This window comes from Pseudopipra pipra, chromosome 3 (genome assembly GCF_036250125.1).
Source record: "Pseudopipra pipra isolate bDixPip1 chromosome 3, bDixPip1.hap1, whole genome shotgun sequence".
Taxonomy (NCBI): Eukaryota; Metazoa; Chordata; class Aves; order Passeriformes; family Pipridae; genus Pseudopipra; species Pseudopipra pipra.
In genome coordinates, this window is record NC_087551.1 from 30,275,097 (window position 1) to 30,300,508 (window position 25,412).

Here is a 25,412-nt window from a genome sequence, read left to right on the forward strand (position 1 = left end):
ACTGTAAGTCTCTGGGAAGAGTTTGAGTCCATCTCTGTAACAATCCATTGCATAAGGTGATAATTAGGTACATGTATGGCTTTCTCTTCTCTAGGTTGATAGGAAACTTCCCCTTGTGTGTGATGTGCTGCAACCTGAACTAAATTGGTTTTATCAGGCTCACTCCAGTTTCTTTAGAGCATTTTTCATCTACTGGGAGCCCAAAACAGGAGACAGAACCCAAGGAGGAGAGTTTCTTTTCTTTTTTGCAAATTTTGATGGTAACTGTTCTATTTGATTCAGCAAAACCAGTGCAGCAGCAGAGGAAGCAGAGTTCTTCGTTGTACTTAGGCAAAAGCCTCCCTAAAGTCTCATTAGCAATGAGCACAGAAGCAAATGAAAAGTTCTGTGTCCATAAACTTTAAATAGAACAAATGATCTTCACTGGAAATTAAAACAAAATGTAGTCAGAAAAACCAACCACAATAAAACAACCTCAGTCTGCTTTCAGCCTCTGTCTTCTGTCACTGGGCTTTATACCACTATTTGTATTGTCTCGGATACTCAAGGACAAAGTACTGAATGATATTTTAGACTGTAGTAACGACCCATAAATTGTCTAGCTCTCACTTGAGGAATTTCTCACTTGAGGAGTGTTAGACAGTTGTAAACATAACATATCTATCAATTTAAGCGGAATTGCTTCCATGAGTTATACTTCTGTATCACACCCTATATTTAGGTGCATGAGACAAGGCAGTGGAGCGACTGAAAATGTCAGTACATAACTCTGTAACAACCATTCATTTAAATAGGGGTCTAAAATGAATTTTCAAATGAAAAGCATGTATCTTACTGTGCATGTTTTTAAATCACTACTAATTAGGAGTAAGTTAGAACATGCAAGTTAATTGATAAGCAAGTAAGAAAATTTGAGGGGAAAATCTGCATTGTGTTACTCTCCTTTACATTCATATATGAGTCCATAGTAGAAAGAATTGTCCTATGCCTGATAATTGATACAAAGTTGTACTAACAGCTTCTACTTAGCAAGATTGTAAGGGAAGAGGCAGGGTTTTTCTAATGTCACCAAAAAAAGCCCAATAATCCACTGAGACCCTGAGCCCCGTCTTCTTTTTTCCCAGTTATTGGTGAGTTTAATACAAGATGCTTCCTCTCTCTAAATACCTGGTTTTTTCTTACACTTCTGGAGTATCATAGTTGCAGCTACAGTGCTACAGAATATCTTATTCTTCCTCAGTGTTATTGACTAAGTCCTTATATGTAATGACCATTTCTTATTAACTCTTTTTTTTTCCTCTGGACTCTAAGGATTTATTTTTTTTAACTGTCTTACGGCCATGCTTCCCCATGTATCCTGTTAGTCTTTAGTCATCAGGGACAGAGTGGCTGGAGAGCAGCCAGGCAGAAAGGGACCTGGGAGTTTGGATTGACAGGAAGCTGAACATGAGCCAGCAGTGTGCCCAGGTGGCCAAGAAGGCCAATGGCATCCTGGCCTGGATCAGGAACAGTGTGGCCAGCAGGACCAGGGAAGTGATTTTCCCCCTGTACTCAGCACTGGTGAGGCCACACCTGGAGTACTGTGTCCAGCTCTGGGCCCCTCAGTTCAGGAAGGATATTGAGGTGCTGGAGCAGGTCCAGAGAAGAGCAACAAGGCTGGTGAAGGGACTCAAGCACAAGTCCTATAAGGAGAGGCTGAGGGAGCTGGGGTTGTTTAGCCTGGAGAACAGGACGCTCAGGGGAGACCTCATCACTCCCTACAACTCCCTGAAAGGAGGGTGTAGCCAGGTGGGGGTTGGTCTCTTCTCTCAGGCAACTATCGGTAGGACAAGAGGGCATGGTTTTAAGCTCTACCAGGGGAGGATTAGGTTGGATATTAGGAAGAAATTCTTTACAGAGAGAGTAATCAGGCACTGGAACGGGCTGCCCAGGGAAGTCGTGGATTCTCCGTCCCTGGAGGTCTTTAAGATGAGACTGGATGTGGCATTTAGTGCCATGGTCTGTAATCACGGAGGTAGTGGATCAAGGGTTGGACTTGATGATCTCGGAGGTCCCTTCCAACCCAGCTGATTCTATGATTCTATGATTTGTAGTTTAGGGACTTTCTGTTTTCTAGTGTTTAGTAGCCCTGAGAGAAAATTTTTCTTGTGATTTAATCCAATCTCTGCTGAAGCCTGTGTGAAATTTTAACATCCAAAACATGGCATGGCAAAGAGTTGAACAGCTTAACTACGTTCTGCATGAAGAATCCTTTCCCCTTGCTTGTTTTGAATCTGCTGTCTCTGAGTTCTGTTGATACCCCCTACCTTTTGACTACTCATTACTGTCTTCAGCATTCAGATACTGTGACAGTGGACACTAGAAATTACTAAGGTAGATAAATGAGGTGTTTTATAATAATAATTATTTTGATTTTTAACATCTGGAGTCTAAAATCTGTATAAACTCTGGGCATTTTGGTTTTTGGGAGCAGATGTTCACTGTAATTCTTTTCAGCATGTTTCTGCTTTTGTCTCTGACATCCTACTGGATGGATTAAAATAAGCGAATTGGCAACTACTCAGGCCTTTAAATAAACTTGAGTAAGTTGGAGAATCATTGCGTCTCTTGTGGCGCCAGACCAGCAGCTATCTATACATATGTTGCTTTTCCTCTTATGCAAGGGTTGTTTGCCCTCTTTCTATTTATTAAAATCTTAGCTTATTTATCACTTTTTCAATAAACAAAATGCCTAAGAAAAATTGTAGCTTTTCATTTTGTTTAACAGAAGTAGTAAGTCCTTAAGCACAGTAAATCAAATCCAAAATTTAAGTTTATTAAGCTTATCTACTGTTTTGGTGGAAATCAGATGGAAGTCAATGGTGAAAGTGTGGTGAATTAGAGAAAGATATTTGAACTAGACTTTTATTAGGCACTTCTGCAAATAGAAGTAAGAGATGTGGAAAAACATGATGAGTCTGAATGGCATTTCATGCTATGTCATTGCACAGCTGTTATGGCTGTTCCACAGAAGCTTCTTGTACAATCACAGTTGTAACAGAAAACTTTGCTATTACCAATGAGGTTTTGTGTGTTTTCACAGTAAATGAAGACTTTACTACACTGATTTAAGCACAGGTTCTCCTGCACACCCTCATCCAAGAGCAGTCTGATAGTTTAGTAGTATTCTCAGAATAAAAATGACCCCTTGTATAACTGTATCTAACTGTATCTAACTGTTTCTAACCACAATATAGTTTTCTCTGTTTGCATTGAATGAAGTCACATGTGAAATATTTCTAGATTCTTGAGCTGTTGTGTATTCCTGACCTCTGCAGACTTTAAAGAGACTAAATATCATCCTTGCAAAAAAATCATAAGCCAAAGAAAACACTATGAAAAGATAGTGTAAATAGTAATAAGTATGATCAACTAATGATTATATTGAATGATGGGGTAAGTCAAGGCCTCAGAAAGTCCTTCAGATCTAGAGAATTTAAATTCTATAGATTCTAGAATACATATCTTGAAGTGTATTCTTTATTACCGAAGGCAAGTGCTACATAATTAAGAATTGCTGTTAATTGTATTTTGGTTCTATACAAAGTTGACTGTGAAAGATATGTTCTGACTCAATAATCATCTTCTCTTTTCTTGATTGTATAGTGTTTTGGCTGGATATAATGGTACTATCTTTGCATATGGTCAGACAGGCAGTGGCAAAACTTTTACCATCACAGGAGGAGCAGAACGTTACAGTGATCGAGGCATTATTCCCAGGACTCTATCTTATATTTTTGATCAGCTGCAGAAGGTATGGAACATGTTTTCTGTTTATTTTTAATGTCCAGTTTACAGACATTTAACTATTGCAAGAGGCTATTTCTGTTTAGAGAAAGCCCTAAAATTAATGCTGAAGAAAGTATCTAACTTGACACAATACTGTGTGCAAGAATACATTTGTAATAGTTTTGGTTACCTGGCTTATTGCAATAGACTGAAAAAAATGGACATCAATGGAGGGGTTTTTTTGCAGGTTTAAGAGCCATGCTATTTTTGATTGCTGCAGCATACATTCAGATTACATAATTGGTTATCCTGCTCTTAACACTTATATCAGCTCCACTCTGGTTTTGTATTGTATGCATTGCATTTCATTTTGATATTCTAGGCAATGAAATGAGTGAATAAGTGAAAGGATGTGCCAGAGTAAGCACATTGATTGTTCATTATGTTTAGTACGTTTGCAAGAAATTTCATTTTCCTTTAGTGTCTGAAATACTTACATGAGTGAACACAGTAAATCATTCTGGTGCTTTTATAACTATAGGAGACAAAAGTGAAGAGAGTAGTTTTGTGTAATTTATGTTTTGTCTCTTCATTTACTCCACCAGGCCTATGATTCATTAAAGATTAATCTTCACATTTTAACAAAGCTATTTAATTAAACCAATTTAAATATTATTTGACATCAACATCAGTCATTACACTGTACTTTTATACTCTGTCATTCATGTAATACAGGGTACCAATTCATATTCATAAGGTATATGTCTCAGTCACATTAACATGCCCTGTCTCAGTAAGGGTTAACTACAGTAAGTAATGACTTTGGATCTTTGGAAGTATGGCTTTGGCACATAAAAGTACACATAATATTGCAGGTGCACAAAAGCTTGCTATTGTGGCAATGGAAATGAAATAAAACCCCATGTGATCATGTTGCCTTAGACCTTCTGCTGCATTCACATGACCCCGTGGAGGACTTTTGTGGTGAAAAGTGAACAGGTTGATTGTGCAATTGCCGGCAATGAACAGTGTCAACACACCAACATTCTTTTCTAATGCTAATTATGTCATAAAACCAAAATAGGATGAAAACTAACTAGTTTATTTGTCATCTTCTCAGCACATAGTTTCTACAGAAATAAAAAAGTTTCCCTCTTCAAACTGGATTTTGAATCAGAAGTTATACCTGATTATGCTTATAGGGATATTTCTGTTTTCCTGCCTCCAAAGCATCCTGTTTCTTTCTTGGTGCATCGTAAAGAATCTCTTCTTGGTGTTTTATCTTTCCACTTGCTTTTCTTTTCATATCTTTCACCTGTTTCTTTATGTCTACAACTGTGCTTTGGAAGATGCTGACATAGTAGACAAGACATCTGCCTTCTAACCCTAAGTAGTATGAAACAGGAGACAGTGAAATCAGGGACACAAAATACAAGACTCGTGAAGCTCTGAGTTGCACAAAGACAATGCAATTTGAAACCAAGGAAAGAAAGCTTTTTACCCTAAATGAGAAGCAAATAAAGCCCTTTGTTTTTAATAACATCTCCTTTTAATTTAGAAATTCTCATATTTCCACAGTTTCCTGTTTGAACAGTTTCTTACTTCATTTTTTCCATCCATCTGTAGTGTATCTTTTAAGTCATATCCCTTGAAATAGTGAACTGTCATTATCAATAAAATAAAAACCCACAGGAAATAACTATTCAATGAAAATGAAAAGTTATATCTTGAAGTATTTTGAAAAACAACAGCAGTGGATTGGATTATTAAACTTCTACTGTGATATGAGTGCTTTCACAGTGGCTTCATCTGTCTGTGAAAAGAAGTGACTGGTTTTTGGTTTTTTTTATTTTATTTTGGAAATCATAGCCCACTATTTTGAGGTTTGGGGCAGAAGAAAGTTCTATCTGCAAAACTTAGTTGTGTTAAATTACATTTTGGCAATGTAATATACCAAAAAAATGTGATTGCAGAGAACAGCAACATCATATACACTGTTTAAATGTTATAATAAAGAGAGTGAAAAGCAGTATGTATCTGATGTTTCTAAATGGAGTAAATCTTATTTTTGTTGTTCCTTGCTTGTTTGTTTTTTTTTAAAGCATAGTTTTTCTATCCATAATATGAGGGTTTACCTTTTTGTAATAGCATTCTTTTCTTGGTGTAGATGTGAAAAATGTCATGTTGCATTGTTCTGTAAGCAGGCTCCCATGTTCTAAATGTACACAGACTTTTCTAGGTATAAGGAATCAGTTAAAAATCCCAGACTAAACTCATGGGCATGGTGGAGTTTTGGGGGGGATTTTTGTTTTAGTGGGTTTTGTGTGTGTGTGTGCATGTGTCTGTTTTAGTTGGGGGGTTTTATTGTTTGGTTTTTTTTTCTTTCTTAAGCCTTTATACATATGATAACAGAAAATATGAAAGCATAAGAAATTGATAATGTACACCATACCCAGGAAAAGAAAAAGAGACAGAGTGAGAAATTAACATAAAAGCAGTAGCAAAAAAATTTGTTATCTAATCTAACTCTGACTTCTCTTTATGGCACTTCCTTTTTTTCTATTTTTTTTTTCCTTTTCTTATGCAGGACAGCAGTAAAGTGTATACAACTCATGTTTCCTACTTAGAAATCTACAATGAATGTGGTTATGATCTGCTGGACCCAAGGCATGAGGCCTCCAGATTGGAAGATTTGCCGTGAGTAATAGGACTACTTAAGAGAATCATCAAAACCAAGAGGAATCATTTTCGTATACCCTGTAGCACTGTTTGGGGACTTTTTGGCAGCTGTGTTACTGATCTCAGTGTTAATTTAATCAGTATACTTTGTTTTCTCAATTTTATCAGCACTGCTTTAATTTTCTGTAATCTTGTATGTATAGAGGCTGGGGAGACTAGATGGGAGTAACTGAAGATGAAAATATTAACAGTGTACTTTGCAAAGGAGATCTCTTGCAGCCACTGAAAACAAGAGAAGGTACTTGTTTTTCTCATGACAGCCTGTCTCTGTATGGAATACATGACTGTGTGGGGCAGAGACATATGTAACAAGCATTATTTCCTTGCAATAGTAGTGAGAAAAGCTCCCTGCTTCTACTTGGGCCTTTTCCTTCAAGGATAATTATATATTTTTCTAGAATATGCTTTGAGGAAATAAGGTAAGTAACAGCTAGAAAATAGGCCACAAGGAACTCAAAAGAACAGGTTGTTTACTTCAGAATGGATGATTTTTATAATAGTTTTCATTGGTCAAACACCAGCACTTACTAATACTTGGAGAAGGGTAGTAAATAAAGGTTTGTAGGTCATGAACACTCCAGCCTGCTGAAATTAAAAATTTCTAATTTGTAGGAAATACAAATCCTAGTTTCCAAGTCTGAAATAATAGTTTGTAGTCTTTGCTATTCTTTAAATAACTAAGCAAACAGTAAATGTGTATGAATAAGTGACTGGATTTGCAAATGCTTCGAAATAATGCTGGGCACTATAAACTTTATCACTCAACATAATGGTGACAGAAACATGTAAATAGCAATTAAATAATTGCTAATATAAGAGCAGGAAATGAACTGAAAACTTGCAATGAGAAAATAACTGAAAATCAATAGAATTTTATATTTAAATGTCTAATTATGTTATTTACATACTATTAAAAGAATTTTATTTATTAAAAAAGTCTTCCAACACAATATTTTATTGTGTTAGTATAGAGCTTTAGTTTTCTACACAATGCGGGGTATCTAGGACATACTTACAAAAAATTTTCAAGATTGATCTTTATAAAATGAACTAGTCTAGAGATTAGGAAGGCAGCAGACAAATGCAGAGTATGAGACAATTGGTCTCATTGTTTTGCTTTTTTCACCTGTAAAATGGAAGTAAATTTTAGCACCTTATGACACATTGGTGCTATAAAGACTGTGTATATTTACCAGGGTCTTTCATTGCAAAGTTTAGAATTTTAATTTAAGTTATTGTCTGCTTTCTGTGCTATGCAGACAAAAAATTTACATCAGAGGCTAATTTGGGTAATAATTTAATTTTTGTGCCCGTTTTTACAGTGCAGATTTTTTCAAGGATTTATGTAAAAAAAGTCTGTTACACTTTATTCAGCTTATTAAAGTTAATGCTATTAAGTTATTCAAGTTTATTACATTATTAATATGATTTATTAAGTTATTTGAAATATTTGAAGTAATTTCATTTGACATTTTATGAAACTGAATTTATTCAATTGAAATAAACTTAATTTGATTAATTTAATTGAAACTTTGAAACAGATATTTGGGGGTCATATAGCCTGGAAAATATCTCATATTTTGAAACTAAGTACTGACTATCTGCCAATAATTAGGAATTTTAGAGTCTCCAAATTGGTTTATGTATGGTGATTCAATTAAGCTAACTCCTTGTTATGTATTAGGCTATTTAAAAAAGTAAATGTTGATAATTTGGTTATAAATTAAGGATAAAGCACACTGGGATAATCATAATTATCTGTAAATTTACATAGTGTATACTATTGCAGGATGGGTTTTAGTGAGATAGTAAATTTTTCTGTGCAGAGTAATCTTAACAAGTGCTTTAAGATTTTATTGTATGTGGACATTATTATTTCCAGTACGTCATTTGTCAATTAAATGTGTTCTGTACACTAAAACTATACCTTCACCAGTCATATTAACTCATAATGCAGTCAGGGGTAGGAAACGGGGTATCCACCACCACATGTGTAAGAGTATTTAATTCATACAATATTTTTTGTTTATTTTTTAATATTGTAGTTTGAGAATTCAAAATTTAAAAAAATATAGTGTCATTCTGAGCTGGAAAGGGATTATGAATTGCAGGAATGGATAGTTGCATGATTAATTATTTTAATTACTCGAATAATTTTCACATATGACAAAATAGAAGTTACATGTAAATAGTAATCACATATTTTAAAATTTATCAGATGTTTATTATCTAATATGTATTTAATATTTCTGAGAATTTTATGTGCTTAAAACCTTGTAGCAAAATACTAAATAACCTGACTTTCTCAAGTTTGTTTGAAAGTGTATATTTAATGAGAATATTAAAAGGAACTAGTATTTGTTGTACTGTAAAAGGGTCACATGGTGCATAATTTTCTGTTGAACTCCGCAGCAGATCATCTAGGCTTTAAGCACCATACAAAGCCAAAGGCAGGGTATTTACCCAATGTGCATGAGTAAATATTAGCAGTCAGTCCTGATACTTTCCCAAGTATTTAAGATGGACAAGAAGAGTATTTAAGAAATGTGTCATTTTAGAAGAGTAAGCAAAAAGATTAGTTAACCTCATAAAGTATGCAGATTGTTTTGGAAGAATATTTTTTTATCCATATTCCTGCACAAGAAGGGGATGGAATTTGAATCAGAAATATGTACTTCTGTCTAGCAAACTCTATGTTAATGGGTTAATGTTACCAGTTCAATGAAAAGAATAAACACAGATTGCACTCAGGTAATAGAAGTTATGAAAAGCGCACTACAGGCTTGTTGGTAATACTTGAAAAATGAGACATAAAATTGTATTTGATGTTTAAGGCAAAGTGAATAAATAAACTTTTTAAAAATTGTCCATTGCATGATTAGATTTGGAATCTCAGCTGCTGAAGTCAAGGTTTTGTGTGTAGCCATACTTAGTATTTTCTGTAGACTATGAGATTTTCATCTTTAATCATTTCATTAGAGTCTGCCAGGTGAGAAGGGAAGAAACTCTCACAAAAAAAAAAAATCCCTGCTTTTCTGGAAATAAATTCCTGAAAAATGCATAAATGTAGTTTATATATCTGCACATTAAAATTTTAATGGAGAGAAAACAGTTTTCTTGATGTAATGATATTACATGTAGCCCATAGAAGATATCCTTTGATATACCTTAATGCTTCACCCAAAATGTCTTAGTTTACAATTTTAACTTGTTTTGCTTATACAAAACTGACAGTGTTTTAATTTTGTGACATTGTAGCTGAAACCCAGCATATGCAGATGCAAAAAACCTTTGAAGAATCTTACTTGTTAGAATGCAAAAATTGAATTTAATATTGACAATCTAATTCTGTTTGTAGCTGTAGAGAGTTCCACGTTTATGCAAGGAAATTATGATTGTTTTCAAACATGTAAAAAGTATAAAATTGTTGCTATAAAATACAGCTGGTAGAAGACTATTTAAATACTTACTGCCACCTCATGTTTTCAAAAAAGTTTTGCAGGACTGTTCAAATTAGGAATATTTTTCCGAAGCTCTGAATTTGTGTAAAAGCTTTTCATCTCCAACAGATTCTCTGTTGTAGTGTATTTGTAATTTATATAACTCAATGTTACTGAATCTAACAGATTTCACTTTAGTTACAACCTACCAGTACTCTTTCTAACTAGTTTGTATTATTTATTAAGAAGTAAGAATTTTCTTGGCAATGAATAAAAAAAAGTAAAGAAGGAGGTTATACAACTATTAGTCAACAGTGACTTGATTATGTCATAGACAACTAATAAGTTACCTCTTTACCTGTCCTACAGCAGGTGACCCTCTTGCGTGTGAAGGCAAACTAAAATTAATGCTGGTTTGCCTTAGAATGTTAGCCTTTAAACTGCAGTAGTTGAGGAGCTACTTCTCAGGGAGCTTAGACAACCATTAATCAGGAGTGATTTGTGGCACTTAGTGCCATGGTCTAGTAACCATGGCGGTGTTGGATCAAGGGCTGAACTTGATGATCTCAGAGGTCTTTTCCAACACGATTGATTGTATGATTCTATGATTCTGTATAGCCAAAGGAAAATGCAATCTGAACTTCAAGCCAGCATAAGTGATTCCCTACTTTTTCTATAAAGTCCTCTTTGAGAGGGAGATGTGGAAGTTTAGGTGTGATGCTGTCAGACTTTAAAAAAGAAAACCACACTTGAAGCTAAGAGCCAATTAACTTCAAACATCAACAATGATGGGTGTATCAATATATATTAGTAACATATATTAGAATTGTTATGTTTCATGGGATCAATATGAAATATTTTCACTTTAAAAAAAATCTGTAACTGTATATTGGTTAACTGCCTCAAATGGGTTTGTACTCTTCTATTCTCTGCTGCTCTCCAAGGACTTTAAGAGATACCAAATTACTGAAATGGAAAACTTAAAACAACTAGTATAATAATTCCTATGCTATTAACAAAGAAGGATAAAAATAAAAAAGGCTAAAGGAATAATTTTCAACATATATAGGAAATATATTTTTGTAAGGTTAAACTTTTCTGTTTGTTAATGAGGAGACAGCTTAAAACTGTTCTGAATCATTTCTTCGAAGATTATGATTTTTTTTGTTACAGTTCAAACTATAAATGTATACAATAACTTCAGCATACATTATATATTGTTTATTTGCATCCAGATTTTATGTTGATTTGCTTTCTGAAAATCAGTAGGAAATCAGTGAAGTTTCTCTAAGGTGACTTTTCTAAAAGCATTTGATAAATAAATTAATTCAAGGCAACTTTGCTTGCGAATGTCAAAGCCTGTTTAACAAACTTTTTTTTTTTTTTTTGGTACATGAGACTATTGCAGTTGTCTGCAAATTCTAACATATTTTATATGTTTTTTTGTTACGCAAACCACCAGTCTCATTGTTTCAGTTTGGACTCCTTGTTCAGCATGGTCGTGTCAGGGGGAGAGACAGTGCACAGCTCTTTCCAGATCTCAGTAAGAGAGCCCTGACAACAAATGGCTTACTAATGTAACTGCTTCAATTAGACAGAATAAGAAGAGGAATATAGGTTGCAAGTAAATTACATCCCATCAGGTGCTGGGTGCCCTGCGTCTGTGCAGCATTGGACAGGGCCTGAGTGGATTTCTCCACGGTGCACTGCACAGAGCAGTACAGTTCCAGTCCATGGAGAGAAGCTCTCCCTTTTGGCCTTTTGAGCTATTATAAAATTTGCTTACAAGGAAACAGTTCCATTCTAAAAGGTATTCTTATGAGAGCTTAGTGTATTTATTGTGCAGCCAAGGGATCTGCGCAGTGCGACACAGGCCTGAATGCCCCTCTTTGTGTGCTGCACATCACAGGCTGTGCCTGCTCAGAGTCACTGTTGTGTGAATCACTGACTCCTAAATGTGTAAGTCTCCCAGTCATGTCCGTTACATGCAGGACAACCAAAGTGTGTTTTTGTTGTCTCACAACAGAATCCACTGGAGACAGTGGGAAAGACTTCCTATCACAATGTGACGTGTCAAGCAAACAGTCTGCACAAATACTTACTCATCTCATAATTCTGCCATGTCTCACATGCCAAGGAGATTATGCTCTAGGTCTATACTTCAATGGAAAATCATACCTGTGTTCTGTTGAAAGTTGTGTTGGTAGCTGAATAACTTTGTAGCCTTGCCTCTTGAATCAGTGTTGACTTTGTTCTCTTGTGGTATTCAGGGAGTTGTACTTCTGAAAGATCATTTTTTTGGGGTGATCTATAAAATTATTATCTTGATCATTCTTTCTTAAAACCTAAAGCTCCTTGCAATTTTACAAATCATTAGCTATACTTATCCATTAATTTATTCTATTCTTCTAGACAGACTCCAAGATGCATGCTTGCTGCTTTTCTCTTTTAACTTTTTCCTAAATTTGTTATTGGCTGTATACTCTCCTCCTCACATTGAAGTAGTATCACTATAATCTCCTCATGTATATCCTCATATATTATTTATTTGTATCATTATGATTAATTTTTAATTGTTTATAAAGTTTTAAATATTGTTCTAGATTTCTTCAATTCTAAGCCCTAGAGATGGATATAATAATAGGAAACTTAATTTTTAAAATCGTAATTTTTTCCAAAATCTTTTAAGGGTTTTTTTTATTATTTATATAACATATGAGACGGTGTTAATTAATCAAAGGTAGCTTTAAGTTCGTTGTTTGCCAGTAACAAGAATTTCATAGATTAAAGCATTCAGTGTGCAAGGCTCTCCTGCATTAATGGCAGCTCGGCTGATGCAGGAAAGGGCTGCAGCTAATAAGAAAGCCTGATCCCATCCTACAGGCTTCCTAACCAGTTACTAATTCCATCCCTTAAGCCAAATGGAAAAAATTCTTTGTTTATAAAGAATACAAAACCTTGTCTCTGCCTTCTTTCAGTCATTATGGATAACTTAACAGAATTTTTCCACCCAAGTTAGAGCCATGAAATGTAAAGATTTTACTAATATAGTGAATGTACTCTAGAAATTATTATCATGCTATATAGTAACTTTATAACATTGTAAAAAATAATTTTGTTGTCGTTTTGGAACATACCATTCTGAGGAAGTTTTGATAGATGCCTCTCTAGATGTGCAAATGTAGGCTTCCATTTGGAAATCTTCCTAATAGTTGCAAGGCCACTGTATAGGAGGCTGTCACTGTTTTGTGAGGTCTGCACTGTCTCATTTCTGATATATTAATCTTCCAGAGCTTTACATCCAAATTAACATCTTACTTCTCTGGAAATTATTTCACAGAATCACAGAATATTCTGAGATGGAATGATCGTTGATCAAAGTGTAGACTGAAGAGATCCTTAAAAGTTTAAATACTATGCCAAATGTGCATAATAAAACAATATTGTTTTCCTAAATTGTAAAAATAGGTAGATGATGCTTACCGTGCAATTTCAAATGTTAAAATTAGTCAGAGCATCATACTGCAATCAGAACCACTCTGGGCTTTACTGTGTCATGCATGCACAGGTGGAATTGCAGATAGAATACAACCTGACAAAGCAAGAGCAGAATTATGCTTTGGGGTTTATGCTTTGAATGGGGAAGCTGAGTTTTCTGACTGTATTAGTAATGTCTTACACTACCACACAAAAATAAGGCTATCATACATGGAAAAGCAATTGTTATGAATACTAAAGAAGCATTGTGTGTACTTTTACATGTGTTTATTCTTGAAAATAGTGAGTATATTGCAATTGTTAAAATTTTTTCTGTATATCTATTCAAATGTTTTGACCGTCAGACTATGAACTACTTCCCCAATATCTAAGTGCAATGCTATGGAATGCTGCTTAGATGCTTGATTTGATTCTGTGAGTTTGGGGGGAAAAAAAAAAAGACAGAACAAAACCATATCTTTCTGGTTTTGAAGCAACTTGAAGTAATTAACATGCAGGAACTATCTACTGATAGAAACTCAAGCCCCATACTCCCTCTTGTGGTTAACCCTGAAGAACGTGAAAAAGAATGTATATACATATATGTATACATATAGGTGTATATGTATAGATATAAAGTATTATCTATACTTACACAGAAAAAAATATTTTTTTAATAAAAAACCCTCCAACTTCTAAAAAAGTTCTAACTTGCTTGTTTTAAATTGTCTCAGAACATGTAATTCACCCTGAAACATAGGTTATTTATCCTCAAATGTAGTGTACTTCCATTTTAACAGATTCTTCCCTCTGGGAGTTTTCCAAAGCCAGTGAGGCAACTACTTGGCTTCCATGTTGGATACTAAAAAATGTTCCAAATGAGGAGATCCTAATGGCTACTCAGTAATGCCAATAAAGTTTAACTCTAAGTAACCATTTCAAAAGAAAAAATTCTTATGTTAAAGGACTATTTGAATAAATGAGAGGGGTTTTCAGTAATATTTAACAGCTCTCTTGGAGCTTTTGCCATATCCTTGCTACTTGCATCTAACTTCCTTTCTGTAAACTTTACGGCTTATAGAAGTACAGCTAAGAGTGTTTCTGACGTCAGTGGAAATAAATAAAATCATTCTGTTTTCTTGCTTTTAATTTAAGAAAGGGATAATTTACAGTTGTAGTTACTACCATTTAAGAAGAATGAAAGGAGAAATAGTCTTTACAAATGCAAAGTTATTAGAAACATGTTGACTACAGATGTGTTGATTCTGAAATATTCCATGCCTATTTGTACATCAAGATTATGGTATGTTTTGTGTATCATCTGTGCTTGGTAATAGAAAACAAACCCCCACTTATTATTTGTTTGTGATGATTCATCTAACCTCTTGCTCTTGAGAGTTTACTATATCTCATTAAAATAAAAATCCTAAAGCTTTCTCTAATACTAATAGATTTCATATATTCCTTTTCTGTGTGAAGGTTTGTAATAAAGGAATAAAAAGAAGGTGACAGATTAAAAAAAATCAACACTTCCTTTAATGGGTATCATTTATTTTTCACATCTTTAGTTCTTTCATCATGATTGATTTAGATTTCACCTTTTAGGTACATGCAATCAAAATGAAAGTATGGAACAAATATTGCTTTAAAACTATAGTTTTCATTTGGTGGTTGTTTTTTATTTTCTACATAGAAAAGTGACAATAATGGAAGACTCTGATCAAAACATTCATCTGAAAAACTTGTCTCTTCAGCAAGCGACCAATGAAGAGGAAGCCTTAAACCTGCTCTTCTTGGGAGACACCAACAGAATGATTGCTGAGGTGAGAATTGCTGCTCCAAATCCTCCTTAATGCCACCAGAGTTAAAATGGTCATAAACCTCTCCACATAAGATGTATATTTTGGAAGTCCTTGGAGATAAATTAGTATATTCTTTCTGAGTGTATTTCCACAGTGAAAGTAAATAAGCTTCTTTCTGATGACAGCTTTCACTTTGCAAAGAGCTTTCTGTTTTCCCATAGTGAATATGATTGGTGGTTGTTGATGTCTTAACTTACCGAAATTCAAATAACTAGAATACAAAAGTTCTCCTAAAGTATACCCTGACTTTTGAATGTGGCGTGTATTATCTTACATATACGTTTAAAGATTAGAAAACATGGCCTTACACAGCATTGTCAGCTACAATTCCCACAGAAGTTTTTCCCTGGAAGTGTTCAACACCAGCTTGGATGAGGCCCTGAGCAAGCTGGTCTAGTTGCAGGTGTCCCTGCCCATGGCAGGGGGAGTTGGAACTAGGTGATCTTTAAGGTTCCTTCCAACCCAAAACGTTCATGATTCTATGATTAAGTACTAAATTGCCTTTGAAGTGCTTACCATAAGTTATCAGTCCCTTCTTTTTTTTCTTTTTATTGCATAAACATGTTGTGTTATGTGTAAAAATAGAACAAAAAAACCCAACAAAAATCTAGCAAAAACAACCCCCAACAAATAACAACAACAACCAAATCAAAAGGAAAGAAAAAAAAACAAAAACACTCAAAAAACCCAAATGGTAGTGCAAAGCAAATTCAGAATAAATATATGCAAATATGCAAAGACAAGCGTGTTTTTACTAATTCTGAAAAATTAAAATGAAGTGTTTCTATATCCAAAATCTGTAGGGTTCTTTTTTGCCTTATTTTTGTGCTTGGATGAGGAATGTAAATATAAAAAGTGTATTGTAAAAAGTGAGCACTGACAATGTGTCTTTACTACAATATAGTTAATTCTATTTTAGAACTTTGTGGGTTTTCTTCCTCTGTATCTGTATCACCAAAAAGATATATCGTAAATCATTGACAAGGAAGACACTTAAAGCATATTAAATAGTTAAGTAGTTCTGTGTTCTTGCTGGCTGACCACGTACACCTGAGCACAGAAGAAGCAGTTGATTGTAAAATATAAATTGTCAAAACAAATACTTGTTTTTTCTTTCTCAAGAAGGACTATTTCAACAGTTACATTTTGAGAGGCAAGAAATAATCAATTTAAGGGCTGTTAATAAACATGAGTATTGAGTCAAGGAACTGCTTCATGATATTGAAATGGAAAAATTGTAGAGGAGAGGAACTTGAAAAAGTGTAGTAGGGGAGACAAAAAGTTAACATTGATTTCAGAAGCTTTAAAACCTACCATGATAGTGAGTAATCTCAGAATATTCAGAGTTGGAAGGGACCCACAAGGATCATCAAGTCCAACTCTTACCTGAATGGCCCATAAAGGAATCAAACCCACAATCTATGCCATTATTAGCATTGTACTCTAACCAGCTGAGCTAATCTCAGGATCAACAGAAAAATAGAATTCGTTGTATGGAGAAAGATCTTCAGAAAATCTCTGATCAGTCTAGAGGCCCTCTATGAAAATGAGACCAAATATTTAAAGAATGATACGCTGCTGGGTAACAGGATCATAAATCAGCAATTGTAAAGGGCAATTTTGTTTTGTATTTGGAAAGAGAATATATATCCCAAACACTGAAAGTTATGAACAAATAGCAAGACTAATAAACATGGTAAGTCATTAAATGTCAAGTTGAGGTAATGGCCAATAGCAAAATATATAGAGATGAGTAAAAGATAAACCAAGTCAATAATGATACTTAAAAAAAAAAAAATCTCCTAGTCTTCATTAGTATGTGTTTCAGACTACTATCAACTAATGACTTTTGCTGTACTTTTTCTTTGCATGAATTAGCCCAGATGCCTTTTTTGACCCTGCCAGATTTTTATCATGAAATCTCATGTGACACAAGGTTCCATGTCTTAAGTGAATTGTATGAGGAAAATGCTCTTTAGCTTCTTTTTAAATCTACAACTTGTTAGTTTTATTTGGAACATGCTAGTACTTGCTAGAAAACAATAAGAATAGACATCAGATTGTGTGGCACCCGAATAGTTGAGAATTCACTAATCTAAATAGCTTGGGTAAGCAAATGCTGTACCAACATCAGTTTTGCTGCTTTTGCAAGAGTTTTTTGTTATATAAACACTATAAAGTTATTGTTTCATTGATCTTTAATAAAAAATACTTAAAAGAAAAAATGCTGAGAATACTTGCTTGGAATAACTACCACATATTGCAACAATATTAACTTTGCTTAGTCTGAATGCTAGTATGATTCTAAAAACTCCAACTGAGGTTGATTTCATTGTAGAAGTTTTTTTTATGTACTTATGTCATAAATTTTTCCTTTATCATTGCAGCAGGTATGTTGCAGTACAGTTCAGTGTACTTACTGATTGCTGCTTCGTCTTAGCATTACAGAATTTATCCTCATTATTATATGGCATTTTGCGCTTAAGGTGACTGTGGTACTTTATATGATAACATCAGAATGAGAGAACAGTGTTTGCAAAAAGGGTAGATTAATATAGACATCTAAGAAAGAGGACTTATGACCTAAAACATAACTTCTTCAGAGATTAATATTTTTAAATCTTAATGATGATAATACTTTTTGACCTCTCAAGACTAGAACCCTCTTAAGTAAACTAAAAAAAAAAGACGCAAGATTAATAAACCTAAATAAAAAAGAAAGTAAAAGAAATGCTTGATTCATCTTTTTTTTACCATGACAAGTTCGGCTGTGGAAAAACTCAGACAACTGTCTTGGATCACATATGAAATCTGTAGCCTCTAAAATTGCAGTCTGATGCTTTATCCCTTAAATAACCCTTCTTTGAAGAGTTGATTATTTTGAAATAAGAATGACAATTTAATTTCTGCATCACCTGTGCTAGTGCAATCTAACTTGTGATTTGAAGGCTGCGTTTTTCCTTCATCACTGATTGTGCTAAAAAGAAAGTGATCATAACATTAGAAGTATTTTACAGGCTACATTCATTCATTCATTCATTAAATGTCAGAACCTATGGGAACATTTATAACTGATACTTCTTTCCCACACATAAGTATATAGCTCATGAGAAGGGAAAAAAAGGAGCTAATCTAATTTTTGTAGGATTACTTTATTAGTCAGTGTAGAACTGGTCCTTTCCTCTAGTTTTGACAAGTTGTGGAAATGGTAAGATGGGAGACATCTGTGCACAAACAATTAATAATGTAAAAATCCAAATAGGAATTTTTTGTTTCATATTTTTCCAGAGAGAAATAGGCAGAGATCAAACCCAAAAAACTGATTCTTTTGTTGGCAGCTCTGCCAAATGTAAGGGCTAAATTTTTTGGTTTCTCATAGTGCCCAGTTTCTTGTTCCATTTGAATGCATGAGAATCTGCAGTGACAGGTTATAAAATCTGAACTTGTTTTTTGTATTTTAATTTTGTAAGCCAGCTTTGATTTAGGTATCTGATATGCATGCAAACAGGGGATTTCAGAATCTAATTTGCAATATGACACAGGTCGTAGCAGCAGTATCTTAATAAAGCTCCTGTGCAGAAATAAGTGTTTGGCCATTTAGGTAGTGTTCACAAAACATTTCATTTTGGTTTACTGTTAATATATCTTCAACTGAAGTGGTCTTCTCTAAGTTCTTGTGATGGGAATCTCTTATGATCTTTGTCCTTTGAAATAACATGCCTAAACCTCTGTGATTTTGAGAATTCTTGGTATTTTTTAGTATTTCTCTTAACATAGCAGAGTAAGATAGTCTCTCTCCCCAGGACATGCATCGATTTCCAAACTGTAAAATCTTTATCTGAGATTAATGTGTCTGAGTGCTGCAGTTGTATGTACAGCTAGACTTTAATTTTCCTCTAATGAAAAAGTACTTCATTTTAATGAGGAAGGAGATGTTTCAGTATATGGTTTTATACCTATAGTACTTAATTTTTTTAATTTGGAAGACCATACATACTACGCCGTATTGGTACTGCATACATACTACACAGTATTTTGTATGTTCCATCATTTAAAATGTTCAAAGTACACATGGGGGAAGCAGTAAGCTTTTGGCAATGTTTAAATACATTTATTTCAAGAAATAATGGAACTTTTAAAGATTTAAAGATAGCTGTGGGGACTGACTTGTGACCTCTGAATTGGACTCATTCTGTTTGTATTTATTGTCCATTGCTATTCCCTTGAATATATTTAGAAAGACCTTGTAGTGTTTGACTGCATTTTTTATTGGATACAATATGAAAAATAGGATTTGAATGTGGGAACATATGAGATTAAATGACACTTGACAAAAAATGCATGGTTATCCATGTTAACGCTGCATTCCAGAAGGAATTAAAATTTTCTGCTTTGCTAGATTCCTCATTGGTGTCAATTATTAATTTATTTCCACTCCAAAAAACCTGGTATTATTAGCACTACATGGCATGGTCATTTCAGCACAGGTGCTTTCATTTCAGTGTGTGATAAAGAAATCACTAGTTGTACATACTACTTTGAATAGTTGTTAAAATGCTTTGGGATTTATATGGATAAAAGGCACTATATAATATAAAGTTTAATAATATCCTCACCAGGGAGTATTAATTACTTTAAAAGTTAGCTGAGCTCCTGTGGTCTAACTGTGAAACCGTACTTCTATTAAACATGGAAAGATAAAGTATTGCTTTCAGGAAATGTTTGCACCTATTCTGATCCTTATATTTTCATAGCAAAAATTTTTCAATTTCGACTATGTCAAGTGTACTTAAGTACACGTGAAGAGCCCTTTCACTTGCACCATATTATTTAGAAAGGAAACTAAAGATATATTAAGGTCTCACTCATCTACCAAATATAAAGGAGAGAACCTCCTATCATCAACTTACATACTCTTCCATATAGCTCGGTTCTGTTGGAACTGGTGGAGTTTATATTCATTAGGCAGAGATATCCATCTGAACTGTGAAATGACTGTAGCTGTCGTAACTTCTTCCTACAGATATCCCTTTGAATGTAGCATGAGATTGGAGAAAATCAATTTGATATGAGTCTTGGATGCTATCAGTACTTTTCTCTTTTGACTTGCTCTTCTTCAGAAAGTTAAAAAGTGAAAAAGCCTTAAGAGGAAAAAGAAACACTCTTTTAAAGAAAATTTTGTACCTTTTCATTCTCAAAAAAATGCAAAATTTCAGAATCAGACTTTCTTCACTTATGCATTGGCTAGTCACTAATTTACTCACACAGGGAATTCATGTTCTTCTGCTGTCTAAATATTTTGATTCAAGGAAGATTCCACTGGAATGGTATAAGCTGCCAAGTGGAGATGGTTTGCAATAAGGACTGAACAACTGCATTTATCACCTGTAAAATCTTTTTGTCCCAGCAGTCCTGAACTCTCTTATGTATTTTCTCTGTCAGAGTGTTTTGGCAGCTATAATCAACACACTATTCTTCCAGATAGTAGCAGCTTCTCTTAGTCTAATGGTGATTTTCAAACAGCTTTTCACACGTCTTTCTCCTATTTAAGAAACTTGCTCTTAGGTCCTCAATTATTAAGAACTCTATTTACACCAGTAGCATCCATTTATGGCTATTCTTAGTGAAAACAGCATTTATAATAAGCGGCAACAAATTAAATATTTGGGAAATACATAAATTCCTGCATAGGGAAGAATTCCTACAGTGTTTTGTTGACTTAAAATAGGTAAAAATTAGATTGAGATGGACAACTTAGACTCCAGCAAATTTTTGGTCATTTTAATGACATTTTCCTTGCCAGAAACATCCAACTCAGATGTTTCTTGCAGGATGACTGTGCTGTAGATTCTCATTTAAGTAGAAACCACCTTCTTGCAACCATTGTATGATCAAATGTAATAGTTAAAGTCACAAAGTTTCTATACAATTTATTTAATTTCAGCAAACAGGTATATTTTGGTCCTGGAAAGAAACAAGTCTGGGTTGGCTTCAAATATGCCTTGTTCATTGTTTCCAAATGAAACACTGTTGCTTTATGAAGTCGTGATCTTAAACGTTATTGAATTCCTCTTTTACCCTGCCACAAATGGGCAGCAACAGATGACCTGGCATTAATTCCTTTGTAGTGTTCTTGTGATATCACAAGGCATCCAAAGTCTGCTTAAGTGGTTTATGATGTCACAGAATTCCTGGAAAAAAACTATTTCTTTGTAAGTAACTGCAGCTCATCAGTTGTTCTATATATAACTCTCACAATAGCAACCATCTGCTGAGAACCAGGCCACTCCCCTCCTTCTTTTTTTTCCTTCATCACATCAAATTAGTGTGAGGATGATTTCATATACATATGGTTTGAATACTGCTAACAAAGCCAAAATGAACTCTGAAAGCCACTAAAGGAACATTTTAGTAGGCTCTGAGACACTGTCCAGAAATTTTTGTTTTTTGGTTTTCAGTTTTCAAACTTTCTAAAAAGATGAATGGTGATTCTCAGAAGTTGAATATCTAAGATAGCAAATACCCAACCAAACAACAAAAAAAAAAAAAGGCTTGGTTTTGGACTGAAGATGCTGACAAGTCATCATTTCTGTTGTATGCTTTTCATCTACTTATGTGGTAAAAGAAGCAAAGTGTGGGAGATTATGACTGCAATTAATGTTTCACGATCTCATCCCATTTAACAGTTTAAATTTTTATTGCTTTATGCTTTCTGCAAGAGTTCTAACAGAGCTTCCTACATAATGGAACTGCAAAGCAAAGATAGCATTACATTGTTAAAAGGAGTATTGGTGTCTTATTAAACCATGATTCTACTCTGAAGAAGGACTTTACAAAAATATGAGTTTGGGATTCTAGCCAATGACTCCCAAATCAGCTTCATGCATTTTTTCATTCACATAAAAAAGGAGGCTGTGGAGAGAAAAGCAATAGAATTTCTAATGGCCAGTCCAGCCAAATCTACTTGGAACACACAAAATAAAGTTGTGGCTAGTGTATTGCAGTAGACAGTAAGGACTGAATAGAAGAAATATTGCACTGTTTTGGAACTCAGGGTCCTTAAATTATTTTCTTTTATACTTCAATTTTTATTTTTTTTTGCCTCTATTGGCATTAAACAGGTGTGACTAAAAGCACATTTTGAAATACATGAGGCTTTGCTGCATAGTGAAACACAAGTTTGCTTAAGAATATTCAGAAGTATGGTAACTTCTGCTTCTTTTACAGCAACCTTTACTTTTTACTTCCACAGCTGAATCTGTATTGATATTTGATCTCAGACTTGTCTGCTTAGATTTGTCTGCAGTATAGTATGACTACATATCTGTAGTGCAAAATGTCCTCAAATATCAGTTCTGTTGAGGAGAATGACCTTAAATATTAATTCTGTTGTGGATTGTGAGCTGAAAAAAAATAAAATATCCAGTCCTGCTTCACAGAGCTGCAATAAAATTATAGCTGTCCTAGTAAAATAAGTGAAGCTGGCTCTGATTAATCATGGAATCAGAATTGCTGAATAAAGTACATTTTCACAGCATATAACTTTTTCTTAGTATACCTGCATTTTAAGTAAGTTTTGGAGTATTTTTCTGCTTGTCACCTTTCCCTGAGCCTATTTATTTTCATTCCAACTCTACAACTCACTTCCTCTTCATTTTCTCACCTCTGAAGACCTCATGGCACTCTGATGTTCTGATGCTCATTTCACAGGACTGCAAATTCTAAAATTCCTCATCTGTATAAACTAAAGTTCAAAATTCTTCTCCCTCTCCCTTTGAGCTTGCCTTTATTAAATAAAGCAGCCCAAGAGAAAATGGTGCTAAGGGTGTAATTTACATACAGAATTCTCACCAACAACTACAAGTGTATGCTGTTCCTGCACACTACCTACTTGTTCACGCCCTCTATGCTACCATTTTCAGGTATTTTACTAGAACAGTTGTCTATAGCTGTGCTGTGGCTGAATTGAGAAACCAATCCAGATTAAATATCTATGGTTTGCAGACTTTATTTTTTTTTCCTTTGAACTGAATCAGTTCCCAAAAACAGCTCAGTTGCTGGCACTACTAAGGCTGAAAAAAAGTATGGGGAAATGGAAGCTAAGACAATTGAACCAAGCAGTATAGCTGTCCATATTATTCCTGTTACAGGATTATTCATCTTGCACTCATTCTGTTAAGAGCTGTCTTTTCTGTGTTAACAAGACAACATCTTCAGTGCCTGCAGTAGGCAGACTGTTTTAACATCTGCAAGCAGACTATGTAAAAAAAGGCAATATGTTGGTATTTCTATTCTGAATCACAGGGTATGCCTACATAGATAATTACTCCAGAAAAACAGAGGAATAAAGTATAGACAAGAGATTAATGTAGACAATATAACCAGGATTTTTTATCATCTTTTTCAGCAGCTATAAATATAGATTTAGTTGCTAAGTAAATAATATTAATTTGCTAATTTATTCCAGTCCCCTATTTTTCTGCATTTATGCCCGGAAAACAATGTTGTCATACTTGTTATAGTTTATAAATAAAAATACTATCTGTATGCTAACCTTTATTCTCCATAGTCTAAAGCTTTGGCTATTTATAAAATGAGGATATTAAGGAATTCTTTTAGAGTTTCTAACAATATCTTCATACAACTAAATGAAAGGTGTTTTAGATGATTAAAGATATTTTATATGTCTTCTTAAGAAAAGAAAAGTGCATATGTGATGGCATATGGTTATTTGAAATCTAAATAACTGAGAGCTGTTTAAAATTTTATGTTCTGCATTTCAAGTATATTGAGAAAACCTTTAAAGTGATGCTAAAACTGAGCATCTATAAAAATTGACCAAAAATTTCCATGTGTCTAGTTAAGGAAGTGTGGCAGTAGTTTATTCCAAATAAATACATTTAATGTATTTTTATGAATATGAAAACTCTGTCATGTCACATAAAATTCTGACACTGATTCTGCCAAGTTAATTTTTTTTGATAGAAGTAATAATGCAAAAGTCTGAAGCCTTATAGAAAGTCCTAGTCTTAGTTATAGTGGTAGCTATGTATCAAAACAAAAAAAAGGAAAAAAGTGTGCACCAATGGGGAAATTGATAACCTCTCAGAGATCAGGAGTTAGTAACTTTCCCTCTGATCAAGGTGCCCTTTTATAATATTTCTTAGCATAGTAAGACCACTTGCTTTGCTAATGTGCTCAATCACATAGTCACAGGTTCCCACAAGGATCATCAAGTCCAACTCTTAAGTGAATGGCCTGGACAGGCAACGAACCCCCAACCTTGATGTTATTAGCACCAGACTCTAACCAACTGAGCTGATCTCAGGGGGGTAGGGGATTTTGATTGCCAGATTGTCGAGCTATAAAAACCTAAATTTATTTTCCCGCTGAACATTGAGGATTCTTCCTTTCTTTTCACTGTAGACACCAATGAATCAAGCCTCAAGCCGATCTCACTGCATTTTCACTGTTCACGTCTCCAGCAAGGAACCTGGATCTGCAACTATCAGACGCTCCAAGTTGCACTTAGTAGACCTTGCTGGATCAGAACGTGTTGCAAAGACTGGAGTTGGAGGTCACTTGCTGACAGAAGCCAAATATATCAACCTGTCATTACATTATTTGGAACAGGTATAATAGAGTAAAACATTTCTCCCTTTACTACATCCCTGCTTAGCAATATGCAATGTTTTGGAAAACTTGATATATTAGGATATTTATTGCAATTTTAAAAAATTGAATTGATAGCTCTTCCTTTAAATTAACATATTTTAATTTAGGAAAAGCTTAAAAATTAAGCTTAAAAATTAAGCAGCAAGATTATAGTAGGTATACATGGTAGTATTTCCAAAATACTTTTCCTGTTTTATCTGCAGTACTAAATATATTTGCAAGATTGCATCCATATTTCTACTAAAATGTTCTTTGTAATCTTCTTCTCCTTCCATGGCTGGGATCAGGATGTATCACTCAAGGATCAGTGAACTAAAGTGTTTTGGTTTTATTTGGTTCAAGCATTGTAATATGGTAAATTACTAGGTAAACAACATGTGTTGTTTTATTCCTCTACCAATGAGAATCCTTGATCTCTTTAAGACAGGAGTTACCTTTGGTAATGTATTTA

General features: G+C 34.2%; 1 protein-coding gene across 3 annotated transcripts in view; it reads left to right on the forward strand.

The window, feature by feature from the left end:
- KIF6 (kinesin family member 6) overlaps nucleotides 1–25,412 on the forward strand; it is a 152,158-nt gene that overhangs the window by 8,605 nt on the left and 118,141 nt on the right. For all 3 annotated transcript variants that reach the window (XM_064648467.1, XM_064648465.1, XM_064648466.1), the window contains exons 4-7: nucleotides 3,646–3,793; nucleotides 6,356–6,465; nucleotides 15,118–15,247; nucleotides 24,713–24,919. In XM_064648467.1, coding sequence (XP_064504537.1) covers nucleotides 3,646–3,793; nucleotides 6,356–6,465; nucleotides 15,118–15,247; nucleotides 24,713–24,919 — 595 coding nt within the window. The remainder of the gene's footprint in view (nucleotides 1–3,645; nucleotides 3,794–6,355; nucleotides 6,466–15,117; nucleotides 15,248–24,712; nucleotides 24,920–25,412) is intronic.